The sequence below is a fragment of the Lampris incognitus genome, chromosome 20 (genome assembly GCF_029633865.1).
Source record: "Lampris incognitus isolate fLamInc1 chromosome 20, fLamInc1.hap2, whole genome shotgun sequence".
Lineage (NCBI taxonomy): Eukaryota > Metazoa > Chordata > Actinopteri > Lampriformes > Lampridae > Lampris > Lampris incognitus.
Window position 1 is genome coordinate 26593455 of NC_079230.1, and position 27922 is coordinate 26621376.

At 45.4% G+C, this 27922-nt stretch overlaps 1 protein-coding gene across 1 annotated transcript; it reads right to left on the reverse strand.

Moving 5' to 3' along the window:
* Nucleotides 1-1061: 1061 nt before the first annotated feature.
* stim2b (stromal interaction molecule 2b) lies at nt 1062-27922 on the reverse strand. The gene is made up of 10 exons (XM_056300361.1): nt 27815-27922; nt 25424-25535; nt 23288-23403; nt 21992-22169; nt 19846-20023; nt 17692-17853; nt 15331-15431; nt 10094-10329; nt 7936-8125; nt 1062-1740 (listed from the first exon to the last, which is right to left on the reverse strand). The coding sequence occupies exons 1-10, from the start codon at nt 27909-27911 to the stop codon at nt 1098-1100; spliced, it is 2013 nt and encodes a 670-aa protein (XP_056156336.1). The 5' UTR covers nt 27912-27922; the 3' UTR covers nt 1062-1097.

Below are 27922 nucleotides of genomic sequence, written 5' to 3' on the forward strand. Positions count from 1 at the left end.
TTGTGAACCCCCACCATTAAAAATCTATTTAAAAACATCTATAGGAACATAATAACGTAAAACAAAGTATATATATATTTATATATATTGAGGAATCCATAGACGGAGGCATTGAAGACGCGTCATAGTTTTGGCTGCATCGTCACTGTCCCTGCCCATGTGCCCCTCTTATCTCTATGTCTTTATTTAATATGTACTCCGCAGGACGCGGCCCTTTCCCAAATACCAGGAAAGCAGTAGTGCAACAAATTTAGCAGGATTTTTTTTCAAAAAGGAAGTGAGTCAAGCAGCTGCAACATGAGCGCCAGCGAACTGGCGCCCAGTGAAAGCGAGAAGCTCACAACTGCAACACTTCAAAAGGATGCAATCCATACCATAGTCTGAAAGTGAAAAGGGCGGTTACGGGCCCACTCTCTAGAAATAAAATATCATAGATTTGAGGAATTTTTTTTTAAAAATCTTTTTCTCCCCCATCTTTCGCTTCGCCATTGCCACTGAAAGTGTGTTTTCAACACTGAGAGGAGAAGAGGTAAACATGTCTCCTCACTTGGTGTTATAGGTTATCTTTTACAGTACAAAAATAAAAAAACTACATTTTTTTTGTGTTACATCATGTGTCACATTGCGTCTTTAGCAACAAACATATGGATTGCACCTTTACACTCATTACAAATAGTGGCTTTTTGGTTCAAACTCTGGGGGAAAAAAAACTGAACTTAAAAAAAGAGACAATGCTGAGCAGGTCGCGCTCTAGCTGTTTGGATGGAAACAACAGGTGTGACCCTTTGACCTTTTCTTTTCCTTGACCTAAGAAGGCTTACCCGCTAGGCTGTGAGTGTGCTAAATAAAAAGGCATTACTGAAAAGTAAGGCGACCAATCTGGATGATTCGAGGCGCCCAGATTGAGCTACATTCCATCTTTTAGAAAAAAGAACAGAAGAAAGAAAATGAAAAAGAAAACGTTTCAGCTCAGATGACGTCCATGTATATATATTTTTTGAGTATTGCGGCTAAAACGAGTTTCTCTTTATAATCCCCCCCTCCCTCCCTCACTATCTCTCTTTTTTGTATATAAATAAATGTCTTTTGTTCTTTTTTTACTTTTTCTTCTTAAATAGGCTCCTAATCTTCGAGGAGGAGCGCTTGATTTTCTCCCCGTTGTCGCTGGAGTCCTGGGAGGATGCGCTCTGAAGCTTTTGCTCCTTCCCCGCGCTCCGGCCCTCCAGGTCCAGGGAGGTGAGAGACGGGTAGCGCCGGACGCTGCCACTGGGCAGCATGCTCGCCGGCAGCTGGCCAAAGCTGTACGACTTCTCCAGGATGCCATTGTACATGCCCTTGCCCACCGGGACCGGGCGCCCTGGCGGGAAGGGCACACTGTGCGTCGACTCTGGGATGATTCGAGTGAGGTCAGGTGAGCCCTTGTTCCCCGACGGGTGGTGCTCTTGGGCCGGGGATGGGGAGGTGTTGGAGGAGGGCGGCCCACCAGAGCTGGCGGCCGGAGGTGGGGTGGTGTCCCTGAGACTGCCACTGCTGGTGGCGGTAGGGAGGGTGGTGGTGGTCGAGGGGGAGGGGAGCCCGCCAGCAGGAGGCTCCTGACATTGGCTGAGCAGCAGTAATTCCTCGCGGGAAATCTTGCGATAGGGGGCCTCCACTCCCGGCGTGCCGGTGCCATGCAGCTGTTTACGCCCCATGGAGGAGTTGAGAGAGTCTGTGTCGGAGCAGGACTCTTGCAGGGCCTCCCTGAGAGAGAAAGAGCAAGATTTTAAGTACCATGAAAAGTGAGTATTCTTTGGGAAAGGGCATGCATGGCACTACAGCATTCCATATAATGCCAATCAAAACAAATAAAACCTAATAAGCACATGTATTTTTACTTTACTTTTTTACCATCAAATACAGAGCAATTTTATGTCAAGAATCTGTTGGTTCACTGTGCCATTTAGCAATTTATTCTATTTCATCTATGTTCAAATCTATGCTTAGGCAATATTGTATTATTGTATGACTCATTTTAACCCAACCACTGAGGATGCACAAGCCAGTGCATTCTTAGCGCTGGTCCCAAGCCTGGATAAATGGGGAGGGTTGTGTCAAGAAGGGCACCCGGCATAAACCAAATCAAATATGCGGATCATAAATCAGATTTCCATACCAGATCAGTAGAGGCCTGGATTACCAACTACCGCAACCAGTACTGTTGGAACCTATGCTACTGCCGGGCAAAGGAGAGGGGGAAGGCATGTCCAAAAGCAGTGGGACAGGAGGAAGGGTAGGAGTGTGGAGATGAGAGTTGGAACTTTGAATGTTGGCACTACGATTGGCAAAGGGAGAGAGCTGGCTTATATGATGAAGGTGTGTGTGTGGAAGTGGAGTAAGACCAGGAACATCGGAGGAGGGTTCAAACTCTTCTACCATGGTGTGGATGGGAGGAGAAATGGGGTAATTCTGAAGGAAAAGTATGTCAAGAGTGTGTTGGAGGTGAAGAGTGTTGAGTATGAAGCTGGAAATAATAGGTGTGATGATGAATGTTACCATCGCATATGCTCCGCAAGTTGGGTGTGAGAGAAGAATTCTGGAGTGAGTTGGATGAAGTGGTGGAGCAGACTTCAATGGGCATGTTGGTGAAGGGAACAGGTGTGATGAGAAGGTAATGGGCAGGTATGGTGCCAAGGAGAGGAATGTGGAGGGACAGGTGGTGGTGGATTTTGCAAAAAGGATGGAAATGGCTGTGGTGAATACATATTTCACGAAGAGGGTGGAAAGTGCACACAGATGGATTAAATCTTATGCAGGAGGCGTGATCTGAAAAGGATTGGAGACAGGGGAGAACGTAGCTAAGCAGCATCGGATGGTGGTCTGTAGGATGACTTTGGAGTTCAGGGAGGAGTTAAAACAGGCCGGATGGCTGGGCAACCACTGCAGAAATAGTGAGGGAGACAGCTAGGAAAGTTCTTGGTGAGTTATCTGGACAGAGGAAGGAAGACAAGGAGAATTGGTGGTAGAATGAGGGAGTACAGGAAGTGGGATAGTCAGAGATTAGACAGGAGTACAAGGAGATGCAGTGAAGAGAGAGGTGGTGAAGGCATATGGTGAGTTGCATGAGAGGTTGGACACTAAGGAAGGAGAAAAGGACTTGTACCGATTGGCTAGTCAGAGGGACCGAACTGGGAAGAATGTGCAGCAGGTTAGGGCGATGAAGGATAGAGATGGAAATGTGTTGAGAAGGTGGAAGGAGTAATTTGAGGGGCTCATGAATGTAGAAAATGAGAGAGAGAAAAGGTTGGCTGATCTGGGGATAGTGAATCAGGAAGTGTGGAGGATTAGCAAGGAGGAAATGAGGATGAAGAGTGGAAAGGCAGTTGGTCCAGATGACATACGTACGTATGGAGGTGTTTAGGAGAGATGGCAGTGGAGTTTTTAACTAGATTGTTTAACACAATCTTAGAAAGTGAGAGGATGCCTGAGGACTGGAGAAAAAGTGTACTGGTACCGATTTTCAAGAATAAGGATGATGTGCAGAGCTGTAGTAACTACAGAGGTATAAAGTTGATCAGCCACAACATGGAGATATGGAGGTTGATATAGGACCTGAGTCTTCTTGATGTTTAATGCTAGACTCAGGGCTCTGTATGCCTTGGCAAAGGCTTTCAGAATGTCCTGGAGGTCTTCTGCAGCGTGTGCTGTGATGGGGTTATCCTCTGCATGCTGAAGCTCCATGATGGTGGTGTTGAAGAGCCTGCCATCAGTTCTGTATAGGATTGGGATCCCCGTGGCAGCAATAAAGATGGCAAACAGGGTGGGTGCGATGATGCATCCCCCTGTTTCCACAGTGAAGGGCTCCGACTCAGAGCTGCTGGTACTGAGCACTGTGACTGACATGCCATCATGGAGAAGCCTCAATATTCTTATGTATTTGTCAGGGCAGCCAAATCTTGATAGTATGCTCCACAGAACCTGGCAGTCTACCGAGTCAGAACTATGAAAGTCATGTACAAAGGCTGCCTTTGTTCACAGCATTTTTTCTAGAGTTGGCGTGCTGTAAATATCATGTCTCCTGTACCTCTGGATGGGTGGAAGCCACACTGAGATTCTGGGAATACTTCCTCAGCCAGTGGTAGCAGTCGGTTTGCGAGGACTTTGCCTGTTGTTGACAGGAGTGAGATGTCCACATTCTGCCTGGTCCCCTTTCTTGAATATGGCCACTATTAGAGCATCTCTGAGGGAAGTTATTTTTCCCCCCCGAGACCTTGAGGAAGAGAGCATAGATGTGGTACAGGAGCTCTGGTCCACTTTCCTTTAAGAGCTCAGCTGGGATCCCATCTGAACTGGCAGCCTTGTTATTCTTAAGATTCCCGATGGCATCTTGAACCTCTGTCATGGTGGGAGGTTCCCCAGTGTCTTCTCTGATGGAGCTGAGGAGTTCCTGTTAGTGCTCCTGCCCTTCCTTTGAGCGCAAGAGATTTAAGCCTCGTTTGCATGGCTCTTAATAGCACTGAAAAGGCCTCTGGTGTCACCGTAGGTTACATAATTGTGCCAGCCGGGCCTTCTCAAGATAAGAGTAAAAGGGTTTTTGAAAACCGTGCCCTTCTGGTATACAAAGCAGTAGTGCTGCCCACCCTACTGTATGGGTCAGAAACCTTGACCATACAGTGCATCCGGAAAGTATTCACACCCCTTCACTTTCCCCACGTTTTGTTATGTTACAGCCTTATTCCAAAATGGATTAAATTCCTTTTTTTTCTCATCAATCTACACACAATACCCCATAATGACAAAGTGAAAAAGGTTTTGTAGAAATTTTTGCAAATGCATTAAAAATAAAAAACTGAAATATTGCACGTCCATAAGTATTCACACCCTTTGCTATGACACTCAAAATTGAGCTCAGGTTCATCCTGTTTCCACTGATCATCCTTGAGATGTTTCTACATCTTGATTGGAGTCCACCTGTAGTAAATTCAATTGAGTGGACATGATTTGGAAAGGCACACACCTGTCTATATAAGGTCCCACTGTTGACAGTGCATGTCAGAGCAGAAACCAAGCCATGAAGTCAAAGGAATTGTCTGTGGACCTCCGAGACAGGATTGTATCAAGGCACAGATCTGGGGAAGGGTACAAAACAATCTCTACAGCTTTGAAGGTCCCGAAGAGCACAGTGGTCTCCATCATTCGTAAATGGAAGAAGTTTGGATCCACCAGGACTCTTCCTAGAGCTGGCCGCCCAGCCAAACTGAGCAATCGGGGGAGAAGGTCCATGGTCACTCTGACAGAGCTCACGCGTTCCTCTGTGGAGATGGTAGAACCTTCCAGAAGGACAACCATCTCTGCAGCACTCCACCAATCAGGCCTTTATGGTAGAGTGGCCAGACGGAAGCCTCTGCTCAGTAAAAAGCACCTAAAGGATTCTCAGACCATGAGAAAAAAGATTCTCTGGTCTGATGAAACCAAGATTGAACTCTTTGGCCTGAATGCCAAACGTCACGTCTGGAGGAAACCAGGCACCTCTCATCACCTTGCTAATACCATCCCTACAGTGAAGCATGGTGGTGGCAGCATCATGCTGTAGGGATGTTTTTCAGCGGCAGGAACTGGGAGACTAGTCAGGATCGAGGGAAAGATGAATGGAGCAAAGTACAGAGAGATCCTTGATGTAAACCTGCTCCAGAGCGCTCAGGACCTCAGACTGGGGCGAAGGTTTACCTTTCAACACGACAACGACCCTTAGCACACAGCCAAGACAACGAAGGAGTGGCTTCGGGACAAGTCTGTGAATGTCCTTGAGTGGCCCAGCCAGAGCCCAGACTTGAACATCTCTGGAAAGGCCTGAAAATAGCTGTGCAGCGACGCTCCCCATCTAACCTTACAGAGCTCGAGAGGATCTGCAGAGAAGAATGGGAGAAATACCCCAAATATAGGTGTGCCAAGCTTGTAGCTTCATACCCAAGAAGACTTGAGGCTGTAATCACTGCCAAGGGTGCCTCAACCAAGTACTGAGTAAAGGGTGTGAATACTTATGTACATGCAATATTTCATTTTTTATTTTTAATAAATTTGCAGAAATTTCTACAAAACCTTTTTCGCTTTGTCATTATGGGGTATTGTATGTAGATTGATGAGGAAAAAAAAGGAATTTAAACCATTTTGGAATAAGGCTGTAACATAGCAAAATGTGGGGAAAGTGAAGGGGTGTGAATACTTTCCGGATGCACTGTATATAGTGGGAACTCAAGGAGGCCAAAAGAAGCGATATAAAGATAACATCAAGGCCCACATCAAAAGGTTTGGCATCAACCTTAATACCTCGGAACAAGCAGTAAAAAACAGGGAAGCCTGACTGCCTGTGAGGGTGCTGGTCGCTACAACCATGACCTCCACTGTGCTGCTAAAAACAAGTGCACACTCAGAAAGGCCCAAACCAGTTCTTCACACCCTTGCCTCAAAATATACAGCTCCAGGATTGGCCTCTACGCCCACCTGAAGGACAGTCATACTGTAAGGGTGGGGCAGCAAATATACAACTTGGAAAAGATTGGTAGTCGTGTCGGGTCGGACAAACCACTTCTCCAAAAAAAGCAAACTTGTATACTACTGTCTCTTGTATGTCTGATCAGACTGTTTTCATTGATGTAAAATTAGGGCCAATAAAAGCTATTCTCTTGACATATCCTACTACATCTGTTGATACTGATGAAATCGACATCTTGAATGCAATTATCCTCAAATGTTGTCAAACGACCAGTAAAAAAAAGGAAATTGGCCGCTTTCATTCAGCTGATTGACATAAATATGACCACTTAGTTCATAAAACAATGTCAGTAGTTCAACCTTACTGGGTTTATTTTATTGACCGGCAGAATAGGAAAGCCTCAGGAATAAAGATTCTTTTTTTCTCCCAATTTAGTGGCCAATCGATCCCTATTTTAATTCAAACACCCACCCAGGTACTACGTGCGTTCGCCAACTGCATCTCTCTGGCCGGCAGTCTCGAAGGAGACGCCTCCCCACTTTCGTGACAAGGCGACTCCAGGCCGAACCACTGTTTTTTCCGACACACCCAGAGACGCATTCATGTGACGAACACAAGCCGACTCCGCCCCCCTCCCGAAGACAGCGTTGCCAATATCGCTGCTTCGTCGAGTCCGGCCATAGTCGGATCTGACGAGACCGGGGCGCGAACCCCAGTCCCCAGTGGGCAACTGCATCGACACAAAGCCGATGCTTAGACCGCTACACCACCACGGACTACAGGAATAAAGACTCTTTTAGAAGAGGTTTCAGAGTTATGCTCTAAATTTATATACCATACAAGAAAAGCAGCAGTGTCATGTGACCTAAGTAGCATCTGATGTTTGGTTTTTGCTGTTTGTGTTGTACAAATCCTTTCAACACATAAATCAAATCAATTTTATTTGTATAGCCCAATATGATAAATTACAAATTTGCCTCAGTGGGCTTACATATAGCATCATACCAGTATTTTCAACTCATTAACTACAAATTGTGTATACTTTACTGCCGACCATTTTCCAAAATGTATTTGCAGAGTTTTAGATGCGTTTTATCCTACTTTCAAGCAGCCACTGGTTTCCATTCAGTACAGTACTATGAAAGTCAACTTGCTTGAGATAATCCATCACAGAGAACATAACATAAGTTTTATCTCAAAGCCACGTTATCATTGCAGGCTAACACATTTGAAGACACCCGCACAACAGAATGTACGTCTCTGTCAGGAAAAAAAAAAAGATTGTTTTAAAAAACAAAACTTAAACATCGATGACTTCATGGCGGCTCAGCATACTTTGGAAAATGGTCGAGACAGAATAAGGTAAAGTATACGGGATTTGTAATAACTGATCTAAAATGTATGTATTGACATCCATAACACACACCTGGAAGTTCTCCTAAAAGCTATGCGGCAGAGCTACGTACCCCCTCCTATCTGAGCTGAAGAAGAGTTGGTCCTCGTCTGCCTCGGTGTGGTAGGAGAGGGCCGAGCTGGCCATGGACAGCAGGTCCGGGTCCGGGGACATCAGTGAGGACTGGGGGGAGCTCAGCAGGCTCCGGCGGGAGCGACACAAGCTGCTGTTACGTGTCAACGGGGGGCGAATCAGGGTGGATGCTGGGAAACAGACACAGAAGGGAGGGAGTGGGGTGATAAAATGGCTGCCAGGGAGAGGTTTGCATACAATGACTGGGTTTTTTTTGTTGCCTGCCACAGAAGTTAAGGTTCTGCAATGGATGTTTATTTGTGGGGCAGAAAAAAAACAAGAAGAAATTGGCAAACTATCTGTGTATATTTGTCTCAGTCATCCAGGTAATAAAACGTCAAAACGCACAACTGGACTTTGCAGATTAGAAAACGTTTTTAAATCAACAGTAGTGGCTCCAGATGAGTGTTTTCTCAAACTGCCAATCTGGTGGTTTTTCTGTCATTGGCTCATACCCCCCCCCCCCCCCATTGATTCATACCTGTAATGAAGACTCCAGTGTAGTCAGATACAATTCCCCTTCCCCCCTTTTTTCCTCCCCAACTGTACCCGGCCAATTACCCCATTCTTCCAAGCTGATCCAGGGAGGGCTGCACACTACCACGTGCCTCCTCCGATACATGTGGAGTTGACAGCTGCTGCTTTTCACCTGACAGTGAGGAGTTTCACCAGGGGGACGTAGCGCATGGGAGGATAACACTACCCCCCCCAGTTCCCCCTCCCCCCTGAACAGGTACCCCGACCGACCAGAGGAGGCGCTAGTGCAGCGACCAGGACACATACCCACATCCAGCTTCCCTCCCGCAGACACGGCCAATTGTGTCTGTAGAGACGCCCAACCAAACCAGAGATCCCCGTGTTGAACCCAGGGTTAACCCTAACCCTTACATTAACTGGATTATGGGAGACCATCCTCAAAAGCACCAAAGCACGCTATTTGGCTGGGCTTACAGTAATACGCTACCTGGATGTCCTCGTCAAATACAATTTCAACACCCACACATGTACTGTCATCAGAAACACATTGCTCAATTGAACTACACAGAAATTAATTGAAATCTACACCATGTTTCATGTTGGACCACACAGAGCGGCCTGGACACAACAGCAGGACCACGAGAATTCTCTGTCAATTTCAAATCATAGATAAAAACAAACAACCATGTCCCCCTAATCACAGAAGGTGAATCAGTTCATCTGGACAATAAATGTTATCACTCATCTTAGTGACCTCTTCAGTCTCAACTGACTGCAGGTATCCCCACCCTTATAAACATACAGTGGCATAACGACCGAACCAACGATCTGTTTCATATGCAAATATCCTTGACCATTAACTAGTTACAATGGCCATGTGTACTATTCACAGAGGATTGGGGAGTAACTGGAATTATAGCATTGTAAAATGGTGACAGATGTAGTACTCTTACGTCCCTGTCCGCCCGTTCAGGGATGGTTGTTCCCTCTTCAAATAGATGGCCTCTTTGCCCCCCCTCCGTTCAAACCAGTGTTCCTCCCTATCAAAGATGTGCACATCCTCCTCCTCGAAAGAGTGGCTGTTATGAAATCGCTATGCCACTGTATTGTTTATGAGGGTGGGGGTACCTGCAGTCAGTTGAGACTGAAGAGGTCACTTAGATGAGTGATGAAACGTTTCTCCCACTAAACGTTGTGTCCAGATGAACTGATTCACCTTCTGTGATTTCCTTACCTGGATTATTGAGCATGCACAAAGACATGTTCCCCTAACTTCAACATACAGAGGTACTTGATTCTCACCATAAGGAGATTTGTGAACCTTGACTATTATATATATATATATAACTACTAGATTTTTTTTAAGTAAAGGCATTAACTGATACATACAATACTTTAATAATTATAATGATTTTATCAATTACTGCTTTAATTTGTAATATATTAATATCCTCCAACATTTTTGTTTGATTCCTGCATTTGACATGAAGAGGCTACCCCCCCCCGTTGCATATATTGTGTTGAAAAATCAACAAATAATTGGTCACAAAAAAAATCAAAAACTACTGTTTTTAAAAGTAATACAATGACCTAAACAACTCCAAATCCCCATCCCAACTCACTGAACTGTGGGAGGATGGGGGGCGTGTCTTCGTCCAGGTCATCCACTCCGCCGGCGATGGGGTACGGTGGCATCGACACCCGTGGCATCACCACCCAGCTGTGGTCCGAGTAAAGGCTGGCTGTCAGGCTTGGTAGCCCCGAATTGTGGACCAACGGGAAGCCGCACAGCTTCTCAATCTGCTGCCAGCGGTGGAGCCGCTCCCTCAGACACGCCGTCACCTCCGACAGGGCTTTTCTGAGGAAATATGGTCAAATCTTGACTGTATATCTAGCCATGAAAATAAGGCCTGCTCATACCTGGCATTAAAATGCATTTTTCAGGTTATGGGGTCACAACCGGAAAGCTAAAAATAAGTGAGAAGGTCTCCAGGATGGACTGAGGACCCGATACCATACTCAGAGTCAAGTTAAGTTTATTGGTACAGCCCAAAATCACAAGGTAGTCCCAAAGAGCTTCACAATATACAACACCCTCTAGCCTTGGACCCAAGATCTGAATGAGGAATAACTCCACATGAAAAATCTTACCAGCAAAAAAATCAGAGAAACCTCACAAGTGGTTAGAGATGCATGTGAGCGATTTCATCATCTGCATAAATGGAAACAAGTGTACTTTCACACACCATTGTCATTAGAACAAAAACTGCCAATCAAAACAATTGCGACTATGGATACTGGACGATGGAGCAACAGTGACATCTGGTGTCTATTTTCCCTGGTTTGATGAGTCAGTTCAATAGAAACTCGGTTTCTATTGAAACTGGAGTAAATTCTGAAGAAACATGGTGGAAGTGATGTGTGCGGTTACTGGACAGCCAAATCTAATCATGAGTGGTCACTAGCTTTGCATGTTGGGACACATGTTGATATACCAGATGTGAACTGAATCCGTCTCAGACACAATCTGGATATATTGAGACACATTTCGCCAGGTCTAAATAGAGCCTAGAACCTGTACCTGGTCTGATGTTATATTTACCCAATGACTGTGCACTAATTGCAACTGTCAAATTAAGTTATTGTAATAAATTAATTTGACTTTGATTCTGACAATTTCAACAAACAACAAAACGGAAGCAAGTGGAATGATAAAAGGGAGGAATTTTAACAGCGGGAGAAATAGTTAAATCCAAAACAGCAACGCTTGACTATCCTACTCAATAGTTACTAGAGGAGTTCACTCAGTATTTTTTTGTTCCCCCCCTTTTTCTCCCCAATTGTACATGGCCAATTACCCCACTCTTTTGAGTCATCCCCGTTGCTGCTTCACCCCCTCTGTGATCCGGGGAGGGCTGCAGACTACCACATGCCTCCTCTGATACATGTGGAGTCGCCAGCCGCTTCTTTTCACTTGACAGTGAGGAGTTTCACCAGGGGGACGTAGTACGTGGGAGGATCACGCTGTTCCCCCTCCCCCGAACAGGCACCCCAACTAGCCAGAGGTGGTGCTAGTGCAGCGACCATGACACATACCCACATCCGCCTTCCCACCGACAGACACGACAATTGTATCTGTAGGGACGCCTGACCAAGCTGGAGGTAACACGGGCATTCGAACCAGCGATTCCCGTGTTGGTGGGCAACAGAATAGACCGCCACACCACCCAGAAGCCCTACTCAGTATTATTACGGCAGGGGTTAGGTGCTTTCAGACAGGAACAAGTGATCTCAAACCAACTTTCTCATTTTGCCCTTGTACTTGGGCTCAATAAAAAGCCAATGAAGACTATTTCATGCAGAGTCAAGGTCATGCAGAGCTCCGCCAGGCGTATGTATCTTTCCTTCTCTGGTGTTCAGACTTGCCCACAAACCACCCCTTTTTTCACCTACCCGGAGAAGGGAAATACACGGGACAGAAAAACCAGTGCTTTTCCTGCCATTATAAGGCTTTTGCGCAGCGCTCAATTCGATTGAATGGGAAATATGGAAAATTAATATGCAGCGCTCAAGCTAATAAATCTAGCTAATAAAAACATTTTGCCTGTCAGTCTGAGGATGTGCAGCCTGCTGGGCGAACCCTCGCACAAAGTAACCAAGTCTGACATGAAGTGACAAAGATCAGAATATCATAATTTCAAAGCCCTTATTAAAAGACTTCAAATGTGTTTAATCACCGCGGTTTTCATATCAAATGAAACAAGGTATGGCTGCACTGCTGTTGACTTTCGTTCATAAAACAATGGTAAGAAAACATAGCTCAGCCATGGGAAACGTTTTATCTGAGATGATTTCCAGCTTTGACTGCTTAATCCTACTCTTGAAATTGTATTTTTATAGCAGAGCTTTAACATTGGAGACTATGGTACTTCAGCATGGCGGTGAGGTGAATAAGGCAAGAACACCATCGGTACTGTAACCTCATAGGGTACCGATGGAAACTATTAAATCTGCTGTGGTGACCCCTGGGAAACGGAATAAGCCGAAAGAAGAAGAATTTGTGGTTCCTCCAGTTTTCCTGTGCTGAGATCAGCAGTTAAGGATTTCCAGACTCCTACTTGAATATATAATGTTTTGGTTTTGACACTATCGCTGCCCGATCTGACTCAACCGTACCTGTGAGTCACGCATGTGCATGGTTGACTCTGAGTGGGCAGTGACAGCAGCATTGGTTGAGCGAGCTAGAGAGTGAATGAAGAGAGGGAGCGGCAATAGCAAGAACAAACATTTGCCGAAAGTTTTTAATCACCACGACCATGAGAGGTTCTTGATCATATAGTTATAACTGTGCACAAACCATTTTAGCTTGATAGGTCCATTAGTTTGCGAGATTAGCTGTGGACAGACACACACACACGGGACCAAACGCATTCAAATGCTACTGCCTGGTCTCCACCAGGAATGGAATAAATTTAACCCCAAAAGGGTTAGGTGTCCTTGAGTGTTTTGAAAGGTGCCCATAAATAATATTTATTATTATTATTATTATTAAAAATAAAAACTCATTTTCAACTCCTCCACTCAACAATATGCTCTCAACTTGTCAAAAAGGTATTATTCCTCATCTCAGAAAACCCCCAATATTGTAAAAGACTTGAGTATACCTCCCTGATCCACCTATGACAGTCTTCAGAATGGCACCATCCATTAAAAGACAGGCTTTTGAGAATCTACCTACCAGGTTCCAAACCAAGAACATGGCTGAACAAAGTTTCTGGGGACTTCTAAGTGTGGTGCATACAACCATTGTGAGAGTATCAGTCAGAGCAGGACATTTAGTGGCTTAAGGACACAGAGAATACAAGACCAATGGCTTCATCAGTGGTAACTCTTGAGTTTGTTGTGTATCACCTACTGTGTCCTTCTAGGTGGACAAGACCAAAAGAAGGTTAAAAGAGCGTTTTGCTGAAAACAAATATGCAATCTGTGTCAATAATGAAGCTGAGCCCCTGGCTAAGCACTATGTAAAGAGGGACACCACAGAAACCCTTTGTCCTTAAAGATTCGGGGCACTGAAATGATCACATCCAGAACTGACTACTGCAACAGCATTCTCTACAGCTCATCATCCAAAGTCCTAAAAAAAACTCCAGTATGTCCAGAACTCTGCTGCTCGCCTGCTCACCCACTCCTGCTCCCGTGACCACATCATCCCACTCCTCCAGAACCTCCACTGGCTCCCTGTTCCACAACGGATCCGATTCAAACTCCTTCTCCTCACTCACAAAGCCCTCCATAACCAGGCCCCCTCCTACCTCACTGACCTGCTCCACTACCTCCTTCCCACAGCCTTCGCCCAAGCACCGGACCTGGGACAACAGAGCCTTCTCCATAGCTGTCCCAACCCTCTGGAATCCCCTCCCCAAACACATCAGAGACTACACCGATCGGTCCACATTCACGTCATTAACCAAAACTCACCTCTTCAGAATTGCTTTTAATGTATGATTAATGATGTGTGTTGTATTTTTTTAGTATGTTACTTTTATGTTTCTTTTAACATATATAAATCATCTTTGAGCACTTAGAAAAGCAAATAAATACAATAAAAATGTATTATTATTATTATAAAGACCCTCATTGTCATTATCTGATATCCACAGACTTAGGTGATGAAACACAGCTAAGCAACACTTCCTGTCAATATTGGGGACAGTGATTTTCATGTGGTCAACATGTGTTTGGGGGCACGCACGCACACAGACACACACACATAGCCTCTGTTTACGTGTGTGTGGTTTCCTCAACATTTTTTATGGTTAAACATAAAATCACACGTCACCATGCCAGGGGACATAAAAGACTGTGAGATGGAAAACAGCGTCAATGTTGCATCACTTTGATACCAAAGCAGCAAAACACACTGCCAGCTAGCGTCCCGTCTTTTGTGGAAGGGCTTGTGTCAACAGTCGCAGATGTGTTATCGTTAAGTGCGTCTCATGCCAAAGTCAAGTGTTATGAAATGGGACTACATGTGCGACGCTTAACCATGTGCACTTTGGATGCAGAAGCTGTATTTACTTTAGTGGTCCTGCGGAGTGCCTGGTGTCATGGCGACATGTGCCTTTAGCACGGCACCAATACATCCAGGGTTTGGTTCCCCACAAGGGCCGTCAATATTGTAGTGTGATGCAGGTAATTAATTTTGAACCGCTTTGTGTCCTCGGAATAGGAAAGCGCTATTGAAACACAGCAGCTCATGCCAGTGTTGTAGTACTCGAGTCCAGGACTCAGACTCGAGTCCGACTCAAGTCATGAGTCCTGATTTTCAGGACTTATGACTCGACTTGAGCACTGGTGACTCAGACTTGGACTCAAGCATTGACTGCATTCGGACTTGGAAGTTGGAGATGAGGACCCGGGCTTGTTAACTGATAAAGTCTGGTTTTTTTTGTTTTTGTTAGTTAGTTTTTTTGTTTGGCTATTGTGTCACAAAGTAAATAAACTCCCTTTGAAGTGGTGACAGCTGTGTCCTTGTTGTTTCATGTAGATCTTTTTTATTTGTATGTCAGCTTTTTTTACGGTGCCAGAGTGGAGCACTGGAGCCCATCTTGGAACTTGACTCAGACTCAAACTTGATGGGTCAGACTCGGATAATGGGGACTTGAGTTGGACTCGACTCGGACTCTTCTTTGGGGACTTGGACTCGAGACTCGACTTGGACTCGAGGTTTAGTGACTCGACTACAACACTGGCTCATGCAGACGATAATAAATACTTAACGTGTTTGTTTTTCCTCTGCCCATAAACAACAGGTCTTAATATATAGATAGAGATACGGCAGATAGATGGTTCTTACTTTGCTTCAAGTATCTTGTGGTCCACCTCATCCAGCGATGAACTGTGAGCGACATGGAGCGTTCCAAACACAGAGCTTCTCTTCTTTTTGATTTTCTCTGCCTGAGAAGCACCAACACGAAAAATTTAAAAAAAGAAGGAAAAACAATTTGAAATGCTTTTCTTGCATCCTCTGAAGTCAATTACAGCGTGCATCATCTCTGCCAGAATGTTCCAAGCTGCTCAGCCATTTACAAGGCAGGGATGTTCTTGAATACACAGTCACGGATACACAGATACACAAATGCACACATGGGCAGACATGCACAAACACATGGACACACAAAACCCACAGAAACAAGTGAGATGAAAATAATGAGTTTAAGGTTTTAAGGCGAGCCTTTGAAAATGGAGTCCACATAGAAATGGACCCCGAAAGAAAATGACAACACATTAATCAATGCGGTGTTGTTCAATAGAGCTCTGTTGAAGATCTGATGTGGATTTGAGCTTTGATAGCTCACAGACTGAAGCGTGAGATGCTCTCATCACAGTCCCCGAGTGAATCGAGTCTGGAAACGACTCCTTTCAGCTGCACATAGACAACAGCAAAGCACCGTAATTAAAGCGTCGTCTGACTGCATTATTAAGAGCAGCTCATTAGAAATGTGGAAGCACTGAACGTCCTCCCATGTGTGTTCATAAGTCAATTAGGCTCGAGCAGAACTGGTTCAGGATCCAGTCTTCAGTAGGCCAGCCTAGAAGTTATCTTCACTTTGTCACTATAGGACACATGAGTGTTGGTTCAGTGAAATAAGTAGACCAGCCTAGAAGTTATCTTCACTTTGTCACTATGGGACACATGAGTGTTGGTTCAGTGAAATAAGGTATTACAGGTAAGGCCCTGTGATGGCCTGGCAGCCTGTCCAGGGTGTCTCCCCGCCTGTCGCCTGCTGGGATAGGCTCCAGCATCCCCAAGACTCTGAGAGCAGGATAAGCGGTTTGGATGATGGATGGTTGGAAATAAGGTATGTCTTCAGCACAAGCTTAAGAGATTTGGACATTTTGTTCTATGAGATAATCTTTCCAAACAGACACTGCATTTGTTATTGAAGTATTAATACTATTAATACTTCAATACTATGAGTAAAAAGTACTAACGCCAGGTTAACCTGTGAGCAACTTGTTTTTCTATATTACATAAAAGTTTCAGAGTTCATAAAATAAAATTTTGGTAAAACCATGGCTTAAAAATGAGCCATGGTTGAGTTATTTCCAAGTATTGGGACTCAAAACTGGAACCCTCTGTTGAACCCTTAAACCAACTGGATTATGGGAGACAATCCTCAAAAGCACCAAAGCACGCTATTTGGCTGGGCTTACAGTAAACTGTTTTGCAAGCAAATACCAAAGTTTTGATGTCAATCTCTTCAACATGTCCCCTCAGAGCATCTGAGAGGACACGCCAGCCTGGCGTCTGTGAGCACTGATCTATAACAAACTCTGGATTGAGAGAGATATACGTTACTAATAATCCCTGTAGGGAAATTCATCCTCTGCATTTAACCCATCCTATAGGAGCAAGGGGCAGCTGCAGCGCCTGGGGACCGACTCCAGTTCTTCTTTCCGTTGCCTTGCTCAGGGGCACAAACAGGAGTATTAACCCTACCCTGCATCTTTTTAATGGTGGGAGGAAACCGGAGCACCCGGAGGAAACCCATGCAGACATGGGGGAACATGCAAACTGCACACAGGAAGAACCTGGGATGGCCTGGGGTTCGAACCCAGGACCTTCTTGCTGTGAGGCAACAGTGCTAACCACTGGGCCACCGTGCCGTCCATTGATGATGACATAAAACATTTGTGAAGCCACACTAGCACCATCTTGGTATTCCCTACATCAGTGTTGTAGTAGCGGACACATCACTGGACGGACATCACCAGCAACTTGTTTCCAACTGGGTAAGCATTAATGTCGGCCATAATATTATTAATGTTATGAATACTCTTACCATGTGCAATTAATAATATTGGGTCTCAAAACATGCAATTAACAAATATTAATGTTAAAAATAACCATAACCTTGTGATAAATTACTATTTCTTCTAACATTGCTATCACCTGTGTAATTTTACTGCATCTTTTTTTAAAGGTATTGCAATCGTGTGCAGCACATCTAGTCATAGTGTCAAGCCGACAGAAACCCCAGAAGCAATTAACTTTTTAAGGTATACCAAGATGGCTGCCGAGGAACGTCCTTTGGCTTTGACCTTAGTGAGCATTCTGTCATTACGTTATCGGTCCGGAGTTCATTACAGACCAGTGAGAGTGTCACAGACAAACGGCTAAAATCTGAAATATTAAGAGTATTGCAGGATTGACCTCGTCCTTGGCAATAGACAGCTGCAGCTCAGCGCTCTGTTTCTTGATGTTGTAGTACTGCACCTCCACCTCATGGGTGAGCTGGAGCCACATCTGGAGCGCCTCCGGCACCGACCACTCCGACTGCATCTCCTTCTCCGCTCGCTTCAAGGCCATGCGTACCTGCACAGAAACACACGCCGGTTAGAGTCAGGGCTGTGCAAAATTCTGACTTTAAAAGGTGGAATCCGAAATGTCACGCACCACCATGGCAATGTGGAGCACCGCAACAAACACCCTTTTTCTAAACCATACAGTAACTTGCTTTTATTATTCTTTATCTCCACTGTTCTTTTACTTAATGCTCTTGCATGGTTGAGCTTTATTTACTTTATGATGGTTTGTTAAGCATATTGTATTTTGTTTTTAGAAAAGCACTATATAAATGAAGTTTATCATCACTATCTCCTTTCTCTGGAAAATGTTCTGCAAATTCCAAACAGTGGAAGATTTTTTCTTTTTCTAAGAGAAACATGAGCCAAGTAACATACAGACAAATAAGACTGACCTCTCCATCGATACGGACTTAAGTGCAGCTGGGTTTTTTATATTAAGGTTGCTGAGCTTGGTCTGAATGGCATTTGATGGACTCTCGCTGGAGCTTCTTAATCTGTTTTACCTCAAACGTACCCCTCTTTCCTCCCACTTCCTACACAAAACACATACTGCACCTTGAACAGACAGCTCACCCCCCTTTTTGAGAAAAAAAAAGACATTTTGGACAGATTTCAAACAATGGGACAAGTGTCTCATTAAAAGGCTCACCAACCCAACGGCTAGAAAAAGGATTTTAACAGCAAACAAGCGTCGCTGTTTATATCTGAGTTAACTGAGGTGACGGCGTGTTGGACCCGGCCCTGGCTGAACACTATTCCACAACTAAACACCTCCAGACCAAGAGGAAAACAGCACATAGGGGGACCTTGTGGGGACGATGCTGGACAGGAACACTTGGTATTAATATGTAAATTCAGTCAAAGTCATATTTAACATCCATCCATCCATCCATCCATCCATATTTAACAACAATGATGAAATCTCTAAATTCTGAGGGTATGTATGGGAGCACACATCTTTTGAGTGCATTCGGGGTTATCATGTCTACCTAAACCCTCATGTCCTGATTTACAAAACAAACAACAACAAAAAAAAGAACCGTTTATATGAATTAACAAGACATTTCTGAAATTTCCACGCAAACAAAATTTAGTCCCAAAATAAACCTAAAGCAAAACAGACTTGAGATGTTGATGTGGCTCAGAGCCGTCATGTCTAACGCACAGGATTCAAGTCCTTGGCAAAATATGCCGTTTTACACATGCTTCAGAACATTACTGGAACATTTAGAGATAAATAAATGATAAAATAAATTATATAATTTTTTTCATTTTATCCCATAATAAGGTAATCGTTTTCTTCTTTTGTCTTTCCCTACTTTTTATCTTACTTTTTATCTGTGCACTTTTGCTTCATGTGAAGCACTTTGCATCAGATGTTAAATGCCTGACATGTGCTATATGAATAAAGTTTGATTGATTATTGACTGAAATTGGACGTGGGACTGAAATCATGACATGAGCGATCATCTGTCTGGAGACAGTCTTTGGGCCCCCTTCTGTTTTGTCATGTTATCCCTGAAGGAAAGTTCCCTCTTGGCTTGGCTGTTTCTCACAGAAATCACAGCGAGCTACAAACCAGCAGGTCTGCCGTCGGGCTCCTGAAGGGGTTTTCCACAGCACAGCCGAACGGATCTGAGCACGGAAAGACCCCTTCCCCATGGCACACGGTTTGGTGTGGAATGGCTACAAACGGTTTTCATTTCCGGATGTTCAACACCGTCTGATAATCGTAATCAACCCAGCCAGATCGTACCGGTGGGAGCGCTCGCACCATCGTCACATCCTGCACGGTTTCTACAGCGTGTACTCAGACCACTGCTGCTTCGCAGACACTGCGTCAGGTAGTTTTGTTTTGGGTTTTTTTTATGATATTGTGGATAGTGATGAATCTACCCACCTGTCTGTTTAGGAGAGACCTATGGGTGGTGGTGGTGGTGGGGGGAACGGGGCGAGGGTAAGAGGTCAGTTGTTGCCGGTCTCTAGAGGGAACTCCTACCTGTACCAGCTCCTCCTCTGCGTATTTCAGCCGGCTGAGTTCACACTCGGCCCCCTGGCGCAGCTCGCGTAGCCGGTGAGCCTCCTTCTTGGCACCGCTTATCTCGTCCCTCATCTTTTCCTCCAGGTTCTGCTTCTCCACCGCCACAGTCCGGTTCTCCTCCTGGGCCTTTTCCAGCCTGATGAGACACAGACAGGGGATGGGGGGGTCAGATGGGAACAGTTAAGAACATATATACTGTATGCCGTTTGATAAAGTGCCGGATGAATAGCTGTAAGGATCCCATAAAGCCAAAAAGGTATTTTCATCTTGTCACGTCTTTTATCTCCACTTAATTTACATTATTACCAACAGGTAACGGGTAGATATTACCAATAGGTAACAGATGTAGGTAGATATTACCAATAGGTAACAGATGTAGGTAGATATTACCGATAGGTAACAGATGTAGGTAGATATTACCGATAGGTAACAGATGTAGGTAGATATTACCGATAGGTAACAGATGTAGGTGGATATTACCGATATGTAACAGATGTAGGTGGATATTACCAATAGGTAACAGATGTAGGTAGATATTACCGATAGGTAACAGATGTAGGTGGATATTACCGATATGTAAGTGGACATTACCGATAGGTAAAGGATGTAGGTAGATATTACCAATACGTAACAGATGTACGTAGATATTATCGATAGGTAACAGACGTAGGTGGATATTACCGATATGTAAGTGGATATTACCGATAGGTAACAGATGTAGGTAGATATTACCATTAGGTAACAGATGTAGGTGGATATTGCCATTAGGTAACGGATGCATCTTAATTCATGCTATTACATCTATTCAACACTACGTCCCAGAGCTGTGGACTCCAGTTTCTGTGACTTTGAGTCTGATTCGAGTCATAAATGTGAGGACTTCAGACTCAATGTGAAAATAATAAATAAGACTTAGACTCGACCTGGACTTGAACAGCTGTGACCCTTGACTTAGTTGAGACCTGTGACTCGAATGACTCATCCTAATCCCAGTTTTGCCCAACAGAAATGAAGTGATAACAGCTGTCATAAAGGATAATCCCTCTGTATGGGATTTTAATGCTTTTGTAATAAAAAAAAAAAAAGGAAAAACACAATGCTGTTGGTTTAGGAAATTAAATATGATTTAAACACATGAAGACTTGTTGAGCACTTGAAAATCTAGGTTAAGGACTTTAGACGTGACTCGATCTGACCAACAGGTAACTTGACTTGAGATTTGCCGTCTTCACTTGGGGCTTGAATTGGACTTCCGTGTCAAGACTTGAGATTTACTTGTCACTTGAAAAACCAATGACTTCGTCCTGCCTTTGCTATCTTCAAGGCTCAGCATTTTTGGTTTTTACCGATTTTCACTGAAAAATACCCAGATTTTTAAAATGATTTTCACCCGGATTTTATGTTTCCACGGATCCAAAAGTTGTTCCTGTTCGTGTGAGGTTATGTAACAGTGTCCTCTTGTGGTGAAATTCGGCATGCTGGATGGCTTTGAAAAATAAAAACCGAAAACACTGAGCCTTGGCTATCTTCTAGAAATTTACAAAAACATTTTTCTTTTCATTTTAGTGTTTATGAGAATAACGTCTCAATCTTCTAGAACGTCATCCTGTATACACTAACAAAAATGTACATGGATGAATTGGTAAGACAATGAGTTACCTTTTGCTACCAAAGCTGAACTGCCAACATCCACATTCTTCTAAAACACCTGGTCGTAATTGGCTGTCAATCAAATCAACCTCCCACCCCTCACAAAACCCCACCGACTGTCCCGTTTCATTTGGCTATAGGGCAAGCTGCAGAGGTTTGTGTTGCTCTAAATGCTGTTCAGAGCTTTAAAAGCCCTTTGAACAAACGATGCTATTGGTACATAAAGGTTACAGCATCAGTGTGCAACTGCAACGATACACACCAACCAACATGTGTGTGTGATTGTGCTGCTTTCATTACCGCAGCCAAGTCTGGGCTGCTTGGCAAAACCTGAATAGACTGGTCGAACAAAAGCCCAGAACTGATTACTTCGTATTTTTCATTTTCCAGTGTTTCATTTAGACGGAGCTATGATCCAGAACAACGCTGTAGTGGGTCGTGGTGAAGGTCTTACCGGCTCTGCAGCTCCATGAGGCTTTGTTCAGCGTTCTGCAGGCTCTCCAGGTCCTTCATCATCTGGGAGATGTGCACTTTGCTGGACTTGTTCTGCACGTAGGCAAACCAGCAACCCCCGACTCCGATGACGATGGAGACCATCAGGACAAAGTCCTTCATCCAGTTGTGCGGCGGACCTGTGGGTGGAAACATGGTAAGGAGAGAACAGAGAAGAGTAGGCTTCAGAAATTAACATCTCACCCCGAAATGTCATTCGGTAGTTTATATGGTTATGCTTGAGTGCTACATTGTTTTATGTTGTCAGGTAAAAAGTTTGTCTTGCTGCTGGATCCTAAAAAGACAACTCGGCTGAAGGGAACTACTGTACTACTACAGGGAAACTCATGATTATCAACATTATCTCTCTCGTGTGTTGCAGGAACGACGCGCCATTAGCAGCTGTAATACTGAGCAGTCTTCTGTGCGTCTCTGAAACGCCGCCGGAATTGTGTCCATTGGTGATGCCACTGGTGGACAGTTGCAAAGTGAAAACTACAAGCCTTACTTCCTGTTTGTTGCTACCTTCAGCGGGCTATATTGAAATAGACCATGTCATACAAGAAAATGCAAATGAGGGGCGTCCGGGTGGCATGGCGGTCTATTCCGTTGCCTACCAACACGGGGATCGCCAGTTCGAATCCCCGTGTTACCTCCGGCTTGGTCAGGTGTCCCTACAGACACAATTGTCCGTGTCTGCAGGTGGGAAGCCTGATGTGGGTATGTGTCCTGGTCGCTGCACTAGCGCCTCCTCTGGTCAGTCGGGGTGCATGTTTGGGGGTGGGGGTGGGGGGGGGGATAGTGTGATCCTCCCGCGTGCTACATCCCCCTGGCGAAACTCCTCACTGTCAGGTGAAAAGAAGTGGCTGACAACTCCACATGTATCGGAGGAGACATGTGGTAGTCTGCAGCCCTCCCTGGATCAGCAGAGGGGGTGGCGCAGCGACCGGGATGGCTCAGAGAGTGGGGTAACTAGCCAAGTACAATTAGAAGAAAAAGCGGGGACAAGCCAAAAAAAACAAAAAAGCTGGTATAGCGAATGCCACCGAATCGCCGTATAAGGACGGTGACACACATTGTCTGACAGCGACCTCACCATTTCGGCGATGTTTAAGACATGCACGGGAGACTGCTCAGAATTATGGCTGCTTTAGAAAGATTACATGAAAACCGTGAAGTTTCCATTTAGGTGTAGCGGTATCTACCTTAGTAAAAGTAAAAATCTTTACTTTTATCAAAGTTTATGGTAAATACTCACGCAGAGGAGGGCCAAAGAGCACTGCGTCCAGCGCCTTCAGGTTGAGTTTCTGCTTATGTCGCTGGTCTACTATCTTCAGCTGCACTGACATAAACGACGGTTCATTGGCCGCTATTCTGAAATAGTGACAGAGAAAATTCAACAGTTCAGTTCAGCTGCTGTGTAAGGCAGACCTCAAGCGCCACCCAAGTGCTGTGGTTCAGCATTCAACGCTGGTTTTGTGTGTTAGTGTAACTGATGATGTTTGCGAGTATGGGCGTGTGTGTGTGTGTGTGTGTGTGTGTGTGTGTGTGTGTGTGTGATGATTCAACAAAAAGGCAACTCATGGTTCAGTTACCAAACCCTTCACAAACCTTATTATTTGAAATGTGTTTCTGTGAGTTCTTTTTTTCCCCAGGTTTAAGGGGAAAAACAAAAGATGGTTATAGAATTAGGGTATAGGGTTAGGGTGTAGGATTAGGGTACAGGTTTATGGTATAGGGTTAGGGTATAGGATTAGGGTGTAGGGTTAAGGTTTAGAATTAGGATATAGGATTAGGGAATAGGGTTAGCGTATAGGATTAGGGTGTAGGGTTAGGGTATAGGATTAGGGAATAGGGTTAGGGTAGTGGATTAGGGTATAGGGTTAGGGTGTAGGATTGGGGTATAGGGTATATGATTAGGGTGTAGGATTAGGATTAGGTTTCTATAAAGGGTAATACTTATGATATGGATTAAAGCTATGACTAAAGGTTAGGGAGTGAACTGAAATTGTTGGGATTGTGTGTGTGTCAGTCAATATTGTCATGAATATGCGTCTGTATTCGTACACACGTATAGAAAACATACATCCCGTCTATCTGTGGTCAAAGTCGCACAACATCACAAGACATTTTGTGCCATAGATTGGCAGGATCCCACTGTATGGACAGATTCCCATGGGCAAAGCAGCCCTCTGTGGCCACCGAGGATGAGGAACATTTATTACACGGTACAAAGTTCCCACCGGGCATGTGTGGTATCCCTAACTTCACCCCTGTGACCTCGCTGTCCACTCCATGTTTTCTCCTTGTCCCCGGGGGGTCTGCATGCCACCTCCATCTTACAACGATGAGACAACATGGCAGCCTGCAGAAACCCTACCTGCACGTCGTGACATCACTTCATGAATCAGCGCCCGTGGGCAGGGAGTGTGTAATGTGATACCCCTGACTAACACTCCCCTGAACACACACACACACACACACACACACACACACACACACACACACACACACACACACACACACAGCAACTCATGCCACACAAACTCTTAGCAGTGAGTCACATTCCTAAAATGTCACACCGGTCATCTCTGAGCTTCTTCTGCTTGTCGCTCAAATGTCTTTGTCAGTGATTATCTCTTCAGGTTACGGGAAGAGGGGCTTTTTTGGAACGGTATTTTTCCTGACTGAAATACATACAGCGATGGTAACACACCCATCGAGACGCGTCTACCTGCCATTGAGTTACAAGCAAGGTGTTCTGAAGCAACTCCAGGAAGCATGAAACATCAAATCCCAGAAAAGCAGCTTAGCTGCACGTTACGGTTTACCGTGACTTGTGTTTTAGCCGAGGAAGTAAAACATAAGTGCAACTGACTTGGTTAACGTTCACCGAATGAGACCTGCCACCACCGTTTATATGTGGATTATAAGGTTGAAGACACGGAGGTATTAAGGTTCAACTTCATGACGCACGAAGAGCAACACAGCTGAAAATTAAACTCTTGTTTCTGAGACTTGTAGTAGCATCGAATTTGTGTGTGTGTTGGTTTCCCCATACTGGCTGCAATTATTTTTCCCCTAATCCTGTGTTACATTTTACGGCCAGCAGTGGGCAGCATTTAACAGACTAATGAAATCAAACGGTGCCTCTGGGTGTCGTCTGAGGAACATTATCACTTCATCTTTCATAAAACCGCTTCATGAAAGCCACATGAGGGATGGTAAGACAAACAGCACCGCCACAAGCCCAGCACTTCTCTGGGAGGAACCAGTTACAGAATCATTTCCTAGAAAAGCGTTACAAACTGGTTGTCGTCACACTGTAGTGTCTTGTAGTGTCTCGTCTCTGTGTGCGCAGTGAGATGGGTGATGAGGGGTGAACAGTGCTGACCGTGGTAAAGTGTTCCCCGTGACCCGGAAGTCCCGGAAGTTTCTCTCATACTGAGGCAGCTCCACCGAATCCTTCAGCCACTGCACCGCGTCCTCCATGGTCCAGTTGTGGACTGAGAAGAATGGAGAGAGAAACAGAGACAGACACAGAGAGAGAGAGAGAGAGAGAGAGAGACACAGACAGACAGACAGACAGACAGACAGACAGACAGACAGAGAGCAAAACAGACAGACACAGAGAGACACACACACATAGAGAAAAAGAGAGACAGACAGACAGACAGACACGCACGCACGCACGCACACACACACAGAAAGAAAGACAGACAGACACAGAGAGAGAGACACAGAAAGACAGACACAGAGACGGACAGACAGACACAGAGAGAGACAGACAGACAAAGAGACAAATAAGACAGACAGAGAGAGACAGACAGACAGGCAGAGACCGATAAGACAGACAGGCAGACAGAGAAAGATGGAGACAGACAGATAGAGAGACAGACAGACAGAGAGACAGACAGACAGACAGACAGACAGAGAACGTTTAATTAAATCCGAACAGAATCCAACTTAGCAAGTGAAAACGAAAAAAGAAAAACATCTCACTTATCCCATGAGAGAGAAAGAGGAACAGAAATACACACACACACACACACACACACACACACACACACGTACTGGGGAGGGGGGTTATTACATAACATGGCAGGCATTTAGCTGACGTCCCTATGTGGAGCCGTGTAGCAGTGTAACAGTAGAGCGCACCTTCATTCTGACGACTCGTTTGGTTCAACCAGTAAAACCAGTGAGTGTGTGAGGTGCCACAACACCCGCACCAGTACAGTACACATGAAAACACCAGTATGACCGGAGAATGTTCCAGTAACACCGCCGATGGTGTACTGGTCATTAAGCTATGAGTTAAAAATTACCTCAAGACAAACTCCCTCCATCATACCAGACAGCAGTTTGTGTTCAACTGTCCCTGAAGAAGACAGCCGTGTTGAACGGACATCGGTTCGATGCCATGTGCTACGATGACGTAGCCTGAAGATTTACGTCCGCCTCAGAAATGAGCAAAACACATCGTTTCTAGTCCCTCATTTGCAGTGTCAGATCCCCCAACACTGACACACAAACTTTCTTTTTCAGTTTCAGTGAAAAGAAAAACCCACGTGGTAAACAGATTTACCCAATGCTTTTGTTCAGAGCACAGTACAATCACACAGACACACACACACACGGCAGTGTCAGCCACACAGGGTAACAACCGGCTCATTGGGTTAGGGGGTTCAGTGTCTTGCTCAGGGACACCTCGACATTTTTGCAGGGAGGAGCCGAGGATCGAACCGGCAACCCTCAGGTTACCAGACGACCTGCCGTTGAAAGCCAAATGACAGGTTTTCAGAAGAATAATCTGTAACTCTGATGGTTTATTATTCATGACATGTGACTTGGTCTCACAGTAGGTCCATGCAGGAGACATGGCGGCCCGTCCACGTGTCCTAAGTGTCTGGTGTTCTGGTGCTGACCGGGCCGTGGTGGACATGGTGGATGTCTCATAGCAGAGCAGCGACAACAAATGGCGTCACCGGTCCAGTTCCCCGTGAAGACCGACTTACAGTCCCGGACAGTTAGAAGGTGTTGAGAAGCGCTGCAACGGGGCGAGGCTGCTCGTCTTGTCACATGTGCGCTTCCCAAACCCCGTTACACAAGTGGACGAGACTAACTGCAAGAGGAGGTTAACCAAACACTGCAGCACTGAACGGTAGCCTGCGTGTGGCGCCTAAAACGGGGTAAAAACGGCGAGCCGGGCAGAAATGTCGACGAGATCTCCCTGCCGGCCGACAGCATAACCAACTGCACCCCCCCCCCCCCGTTTTCTCCCCAGTTGCATCCGGCCAATTACCCCACCCTACTGAGCCGTCCCGGTTGCTGCTCCACCCCCTCCGCCGACCCGGGGAGGGCTGCAGACTCTCACACACCTCCTCCGATATATGTGGAGTCGCCAGCCACTTCTTTTCACCTGACAGTGAGGCATTTCACCAGGGGGGCCATAGCGCGTGGGAGGATCACACTATCCCCCCCCCCCCCCGGCTAGGCACCCCGACCGACCAGAGGAGGCGCTAGTGCAGCGACCAGGACACATACCCACATCCGGCTTCCCACCTGCAGACACGGCCAATTGTGTCTGTAGGGACGCCCGACCAAGCCAGAGGCCACACAGGGATTCGAACTGGTGCCCCATGTTGGTAGGCAACGGAATAGACCGCCACGCCAACCGGACACCCCTCGAACAGAACATTTCTATAGGAAATACTCTTTTTCTTTGTTTGGTGGAGTGAACATGTGGGAGGTGGCTGGGAGTAGACCCCCCCCCCCCGCGTACCTTCGGAGGTCTTCCAGCCTCGCCACAGCTCCTCCACGGTGATGTGCTGGTCCTCCCGGTGCAGGTTGCTGTGTTTGTTGGTCTGCTGCTGCTTCATGTCCTCTATGA

Bases quoted from the DNA above. Each gene is read 5' to 3' on its own strand.
- stim2b (XM_056300361.1), bottom strand. From the start codon at position 27,911: ATGAAGCAGCAGCAGACCAACAAACACAGCAACCTGCACCGGGAGGAC. The intron at 22,170-23,287 runs GTGAGTATTTAC...TTCCACCCACAG, and splicing joins GCTCTTTGGCCCTCCTCTGC to GTCCGCCGCACAACTGGATG. The intron at 20,024-21,991 runs GTAAGACCTTCA...GTGTCTCATCAG, and splicing joins CTCATGGAGCTGCAGAGCCG to GCTGGAAAAGGCCCAGGAGG.